Genomic DNA, 8,247 nt, shown 5'->3' on the forward strand with positions numbered 1-8,247 from the left:
TGCTGTAACTGTGCATCCTGTAGATACGGCTCCATTTGTAGCACACTGCATTCTAATTATTTTAGATTCAAAAATATGTTATTCAGATCATGACGATATCAGTGGTATTTGTTTGTTATTTCACACAGAACCACAGCATCGTTATACCAGGGAGGAAAAATAATAATTTTACTCTGAGCTCAATGACTAAGTGTGTAAAATAACTTCAGGATTAACTCAGTTCTGCTTACAAAGAACTCGAGATTATCACAACATATTTTAGTGAGATCTTGCCTATTAGCAGTAGATAAATGATACATTTTCAAATTCAAAAATGCTTTTCAAATGTCTTATGAGAGTTTCTCTCAACAGGTATTCAATAAAGAAGGTCTGAATGATTCAAGACTGGACTTCAGATTGATTATGCACATGAAAAGAATTCAAGGATTCCTAAAGACATAACATTTTAGCTCTAAAATCAGCTCTAAAATCTAAAAACACATTAAACAAGTTGATTTATTAAAGAAACACAACATGACCAAGTTGACCAACTATTTGACCATGTCTGAAATTTGCCTAGTAAAAAGTCACCAGAGTTAAGATGCATGCATTAAGCAGCCAGTCCTTACAGATCTTAACTGAATTTTTATTTAAGAGCTGCGTGCTAGAAGCAGATTTTGCCAAGAAGTGACTTTTTTCAACATCATATGTCACAACCATTCTGGTAAAAACATCAGTGAACCTTCACCGCATTTCTATACCCTTTTATTACCCTTCCTTACATACACTAATTTAAGTGGCAAACACAGAAGTAAAAGCTGTCATTGACAAAAGGCCACATTAAAAGTGTTTGGGAACTTTTAAATTCTCTCCCCACAACACTCACATTGCAAATCACACAGAAGTTGGGATTAATTTTTTTAATGGTTTCTATGAATATCATATTCCTGCTTTTCTGTTAATAAACACATTATGAATACATATGTACATACACACCCCACTGCTTAATTTCCAGTGACAGTTAAACTGTATTATCCTACAGCTTCAAATTTTTTGTTGAGGCAAAATAGCCCCAGTTCCATCTTTTCAGCATGTGAGATTTCTATTCACAAGCACTCTCCCAGTAGCAAGAAGATTAGAGTCACACACAAGCAGGTACACGTTAAACTCAGTAGACACACTTTAAAATCAGTATACAATAGGGAGGTTACTATTAGGTTCTGTAGAACAAATATAAGCAGACAATGAGTGGCCATTAAGTATTTTATAGGCTTAGTAATGTATGTTCTGTGGATCCACAATCCTGATTCAAATATGAGCATTACTTTACCTTGAACATCTCTTTCTTGAGTAAATATATATGTATTTATATGCTGCACCAGTGTTGTATAATATTCAGGCACTGTTTGTTGCTTGGTGCATACCAGAAGTTGTACTTACAGCTCAAACTGAGCTTCTACAAAGTTCATGACTATACTGGATGACAGTTCCTCATTCAGGTGTGAAACTTTCATGTATTCAGGATAGCAGCCGATTTTAGTGACAATCCTTTTTACTTTGCACCACACAGCTACCACAGCAAAGACTGAACTTCAGTTTACCTTATTATGTATGCTCAAAAGAACTGTTTACGAATTCCAAACAATTAACTGCACAGATTTGCCTGCAACCACCAAAACTAGTGAATGTCTACAAATGAAGGCAATGCACCAAGAATACAAGGTTGAGTTTCTACAGCTGAAATAGTAATTTTGACTTACTTTATTTAACTGAGATGGGAATCAATAAACCTAAGATGTGGTTTTACACAGTAACACTTCAAAATATAAAAATACTTCTTGCAGGGCACTGGAAGCCATCCCTGCCAACAAACGTTAGCTTTTCACTACAGCTCATGTAAGTTAAGAATGCATTAAGAATGCTGAAAGCATTCAATTTTTTTCCATTACAAATGTATTTTTGTATGTGTTTAGTATATTTCAATTCATACGAGTTATCACTAGTCAGATTTTTAAAAAAGTAATTTTAAACTGTGTATTTTAATAATGATTATCCATGACTGTATTTATCACTCTCAATTATTAATTACCAAATATATTTGCTGGATGTAAGCCTTTTGTATTTCAATAAACTATAATAAAACTATTTACTTGAAAATTTCACAGGGAATTGAATTGGTATTTAATCTCACACTAAGACACATCACATTATTTGAAAACTGATGCAAAGGTACGGTTGGAAATGAAAGTCATAAGGAAAATGAAACAAAATTATATCTCCTAGATATCAAAACCTGAATTACTTCAACCTTCTTAAATTAAAAAAATACCACTCTGATTTGGCCCTTAAGACAGGAAAGTTTGATAACACTTTTTTGAAAAAAAAAAAAAAAAAAACAAAAACAAAGCAACAAAAAACCCCCCAAAAACCCCAAAACCAAATCCACAACAAAAAATTCCCCCAAAACCATCCCCACCCCAAATGTAAAGCTTTTCCTGCAGCATACAAACTCAAAGCATCTTAAGTGGTTTCAGTAGTCACTGACGAAAAGATGTAAACAGTACAATGCACACCAAATAAATACATTGGAAGTGATTGCAATAAAGGTCAAAAAATAGTAACAGAAATAAAAAGATAGATACCTGTTTCAACAATGCTCAGAAACGAGGTATGAGACTTAAAGATAACAAAATCAGAACTTCTTAAAATCAGAATATTTATTTTAGAGGAACACTTTCCTTTGAAAGTAAAGACAAAATCTTTACTAGAGTATTTTTAAGCACTAAAAACATCTGATAGAAAAGCATTAGGCAGTTCCAGCACAGAAAACCTTTTATCCTTCTCATAACTTAATTTATCCTTACTTATTCCACTTTAAATCTTTAAAGACAAAATGGTAAGAGAGATACAACTGAGATTTCAACATGGAATGTATTTATTTTTTTTTTAATTTTCAGTACAGTATTAGGAGGTCATTTAAATACTTTAAATAAAGATTTTAGAGAAAAAAACTCAGAGGCTTCAACTAGATAAAGAAAAACAATCTTATCAGTGGATGAAAGAATAGTATTTAATGACCCTGTGATCCTTGAAGTAGCATTCTCTAGACAATTCATATTCCTGGGTCACCTTAGTCAGGAACGCAGCCTGGCATGGTGGTTCTCTTCCTCTGGAGTGTGTCATGCAGAAGACCTCAGCTATTATGGACAACTTCACTGAGAGGCAGGAAGATTTTGGTTTTTTTAAATCAAACACACAGAACCAAGCCAACATGTTTACCTCATCATTTTGCTTTAAAATACAAACTACATTTTTCTCTATAACCATAATCAGAAGGGCATTAGTTAATACTACAATTCTACAGGTCATCCTCCCTCTTTTTTTTATTTCTTCTTCAAATCAACCAACAGTGTAATTATCTGATACAGCAGATGGAACGGAAACAATCGGTAAGCAGCTGAATACTGCCTGACATAAAAAAAAATAATCTGAAATTAACTGAAAATTAGTTTTGTTGAACATAAAGATAAGTAAAACTAAAAGCAGATGCTGGTTTTTGTGCAGAAAAAAAAAATCATGCTACTGTGCAAACTAAAATACCCTGATTTTTGGAATGCGTCTTCTGCTTGCCTCAGGCACACTGCTGGAGCAATGCAGAGAGATGGGAACATCTCATTTGAGAACATCCAGCCACCAGATCCTCTTCCACTATTTCAAAGTCAATTTTATTTTCCTGATAGCTCAGATTTGCCAGTTATTTAGTTAACAAGAATTCCCATATACCCCATTCTGAAAAATAAATTTGCTTTCTGATGCCAGTCAAGGAAATCCTAACATAATCAAAGGAACAGACTGGAAAAATTAAGTTAACAATTTCATTTATTTTAAATTCCCCTCAAGTATGTTCATATATACACATACTAAAATATTTAAGCATATATACGTGTGCATATACACACACACACACTCTTTTAAGTATTGAGGTTTTTTGCTTACCATGTTCAGTCTCAAAAGACCTAAAGGGGGCCTACAAGAAAGCTGGGGAGGGACTTTTTACAAGGGCAGGTAGTGATAGAACAAGGGGAAATGGCTTTAAACTGGAAGAGGGGAGGTTTAGATTAGACATTAGGAAGAGATTGTTTACTGTGAGGGTGGTCAGACACTGGCACAGGTTGCCCAGAGAAGCTGTGGATGCCCCCTCCCTGTAGGTGTTCAAGGCCAGGCTGGATGAGGCTTTGAGCAACCTGGTCTAGTGGAAGGTGTCCCTGCTGATGGCAGGGGGGTTGGAACTAGGTGATCTTTAAGGTCCCTTCCAACCCTAACCATTCTAAGATTTTTTTTATATATATATATATATATATATATACACGAACTGAGACTGAATGTGTTAAGTCAGGAAGTTAAATCTAGACAGTAACAAATACAAGGAAGGGCATCTCAGGCCTTATCAGTTCAGTGATTTTTCTTCCTTGTATCTATCACATGAACGATCGTAGCTTCTTGCAGTGCTAAGTTTCTGGAGACTGGAAGTTCTGAAACTTTGGTTCCAATTCAGTAACACGTTAAACCAGCAATCTACATTTCATAAGCAGCACCTTAAACTCATGCAACACTGCACAGGGTTTGTTCACCACTTGCTAGCCAGCAGGCTGATGCACTTGCATCTTCCAGCCAAAAAATTGCTGCTCCAGTGAAGAATTTGTTTGGGTAAAATGAAAACATTTTTTTCATTTGCAAACACATGACCAAAAAGTAGACTGGGTACACAGTGGACATGGAGATTCCCTGATGCAGCAGATTCATACAAAGTTAATGTGTTACTCAAATATCTCCACATGTATCAGAGTAAGGAGTGCATTTAGAGCAAGCAGAAGACTGTGGCATGCAAGCACAATCTAAGGTCAGCAAGGACATATGCATCGTGAGCTTTCTCTGTGCTACAGAACTGTACCTCTTGAAAGCGATTAATTAAGTACAGTCATGCATTTAAAAACTAAAGTTTCCAAGAGGTTTCAAACTGAATAAACAGTGAGGAAATTATTTTATAGTGTAAGCAAACTTTGTTGATTCATAGAGCAAGACTTCATTTTTAAATCAGCTTGAATATGTAACTGGACATCAAACCACTTATATTTCAAATTCCTATTGGAGAGATAATAAATAATAAAGTTTATTTTGTTGAAATAATGTCCAGCACGGTGAAACAATGTTCACGTAAGTGAATAAGATGCATCTTAAAACTATATGAAATTAGTAATTCCCACCCACAAAAACTCCCAAAACAAACTGCTTAATAAGGGAACTGTTACAAGCTATGAAACTTGGCAGAGGAGAATTAAGATAAAGCTCAGTGTCTGAATCACTATGATATTCCAGTATACTAAAAACTGCAGCTATTTCATCAGCACATAGCATTAAGATGATGCATTATGTTATTGGACCTTATTTTTGTACAATCTAACAAAAGGTACAGACTGTGCATCTTGTTACAATTAAAATAAACAGGATGTCTGAGGCTGAACATATTTCCCTTGTGCTATCCTTAATCCTATACGCCTCCAGATGTAAGTCTTGGACACTTTTCCATAATATATTGAAATTACACTACCTAGATAAACAAACTGTGCAATAGTTCCTAATGGAAATTTGGTCAGAAAAATAAAAGTCTAAAGGAAACTTGTACTTAAAGAGAAAAAGGAAAAGGAAACAGAGAGAAGTGGAAGAAGCCCTAATGAGCAGTACATTCTTCGAGTACCTCCAATATTACACATTACTGACATACATGAATGCTCTTCTCAGGATGTACAGAAAACCATTTCTCTTAAACCAAGACAGAGAATGCATTAAATAGGAATTTACGGGTCTCAAGTTCAGGAGGATTTCCCATCAGTTTCTGAAAAAGTCAGTAAATACAGACACTACCCAGTTTGCGAATCAGGACATAAAATGTCTCAGATTATATAAAAGTATACTCCAACTTCTCCAGAACAGAAGTCAAAGCTAAGGCCTCACAATTCCAGTTATTAGAAACAGCATATCCTCTTTACTACGCCACCACTTGAAGCAAACTATTCAGTGTCTTAAAGTGGGGACTTTATCACAAGGTGGTTGCAATGCAGTTCTTTGTAATATGTACCCAAGTATAGACAGATTGCTTAAAAGTGTTACGAGATACATCTGAAACTGTTAAAGAAAATGAGACATAAAAACAAAATGCAACCAACTACACTGACTGAAATTTCTTCAAGGTCCTCATACCTAGTAAAGTTCACTACACAAATTAAACATCATAAAGTACAAATTAACAAGCCACATGATTAATAAAATCTGTTCACTTTATATTAAACATCTCTAATATGATTATAGAATGTTTACGCCCTCTGTTGCACAGAGGAACTCTTCCCTTTGTATCACGGGCAAGGGTTCTCATCTCGAACATACTGTGCAGAACGACCGTTTACTTCAACAGGTTCTGCAGCATAGCTGTAGCATACGTAGGACGAGCCTGTCTGCTTTCAATTGCATTTTGAAGATACTGGATGCCTCCACAGCGCTCCCAAATTTCTTCAAACTGTCTTGGCAAAATTTCAGCACCTCGCTTTCGAGTTAAGCCAGTCTCATCAAGATTAAGCTCACACATATCCATATCATCCTTACCTGAAATGGTAAAGGGAAAAATAAAAACCTTTATAAAGCTTTTACATCATTCAAAGGACCCATTAAGAAAGATTAGATCTTTGTTAATTAGATTTCCTCTGTCAATCTCTGGGAAAATCAGTTGTCAGACCCAGTTGGTGGGTTTTTTTGTTATATTTTAATCTTATTTTTAATAGGTGATCCATTGAATGTGGTATTCATGACAGCAATGCTACTTTTAGCTATGAGTTTTGACACTGAACAGGCAACAGATGGTATAAGGAATTCTATTAAAAATAATTAGCAGAAAACCAAGGAACTTTTGTCATTAGTAAAGCATCACTCTGAAGCTGAACAAATTGGTTATACGGCCTTTTCCTCAGTCCCTAAGTTAAGTACAAAAACCACAAAACATGGAACAGTAAACAGCATTTCTCCAATGTTTTCTCCCTTTTTCATTATCCTCCAGAAAAGGAAGATATATTTCATTACCAAAACAATCTCTATCTTTCCATTACCACATTTAGTTTTTATTTTAAATGTTTAAGATTTTAAAAAAGCTATTCTCCCATACTAGGTAGCATAAATATGGTAAAAGCATCAGTCTGCTATTAGCATCATACCATGGAAAGACAATATATCATATGTGCAAATTGTTTTCATACAAACTGCTGTAATTTTTCAAAGCTAACTAAAAACCAGTAGAATGATGAGTAAAACTTTCCTGGATAAACTGTGAATATTTTATCTTCATGCTGTCTCCATTTCAGTGAATTGTCTGAGGACACTTTACCGTAAAACTATTTACATTTGGATTCCCACTCTGTCTATGATTTACCAAATTAAAATACGTGTACAAGTAAAATATGTGACCAGTTGCATCTCCAAATGATATTCTGTAACATTTGGCCACCATTAATTCCTCAATCAAATCCTCAAATTCTGCCTAGATAACAACTGCTGATGAAAAAATGAGGATACAACCTGGGAAACTTGTATGATCAGCCTCTTTTTCTAAAGCAAGTTATCAACTCTGAACCTTTTCAACATTTGAATTTTGCTTTCAATACCAACCCGCTACAAGGAGAATGGGCGCCTTGTCAGGATGAAGTTCCATTTGTCGAGCAATCCATGGCCCATCAAAATGTGCATACCACCAACCCTTCTTCTTGTTCTGGGGATCTTTGTATTGGTCTGCCGGACGGATGAAGGGAATGCGGAAGTAACGCTGTTGTCTGTTTATTTCAATCTCTTGTTGTCTGGTTGGTAGCTGGGTTGTCAGGTTTTGTTGAGCTATCATACAAAAAAAACCCCCAAAAACAAGCAAACAAAAATAGAAAACAAGAAAGCCATATTATGATTTGCTTGACTAATTAGCAAAGTAAAAAAAAAAAAAAAAAAATCACACCACAAACCAAATAAACAAAAATAAGCCAACAAAAAACCCCCTCCAAAACCTGAGAGATTGTCTCTGAATATAAGGTCACCTGAAGTTCCATCAAACCTAAGTATTCCCATCTTATATAATGAGGTGGATTGTGAACTGGTTGAAAGGCAGAAGTCAGAGAGTTGTGGTCAATGGGACAGAGTCTAAGTTGAAAGCCTGAGTCTAGTGGAGTCCCTCAGGGGTCA

The 8,247-nt window shown here is 35.2% G+C and overlaps 1 protein-coding gene across 1 annotated transcript; it reads right to left on the reverse strand.

Moving 5' to 3' along the window:
- Window positions 1-5,893: 5,893 nt before the first annotated feature.
- LOC104525308 (unconventional myosin-VI) lies at window positions 5,894-7,908 on the reverse strand (the record flags this gene model as incomplete). Its single annotated transcript, XM_010168423.2, has 2 exons — window positions 5,894-6,636; window positions 7,690-7,908. Coding segments are annotated over 2 exons (419 nt in total), but the record flags the coding sequence as incomplete, so codon positions are not given.
- Window positions 7,909-8,247: the final 339 nt, after the last annotated feature.

This window comes from Antrostomus carolinensis, unplaced genomic scaffold (assembly GCF_000700745.2).
Source record: "Antrostomus carolinensis isolate BGI_N321 unplaced genomic scaffold, ASM70074v2 scaffold4755, whole genome shotgun sequence".
NCBI classification, from domain to species: domain Eukaryota; kingdom Metazoa; phylum Chordata; class Aves; order Caprimulgiformes; family Caprimulgidae; genus Antrostomus; species Antrostomus carolinensis.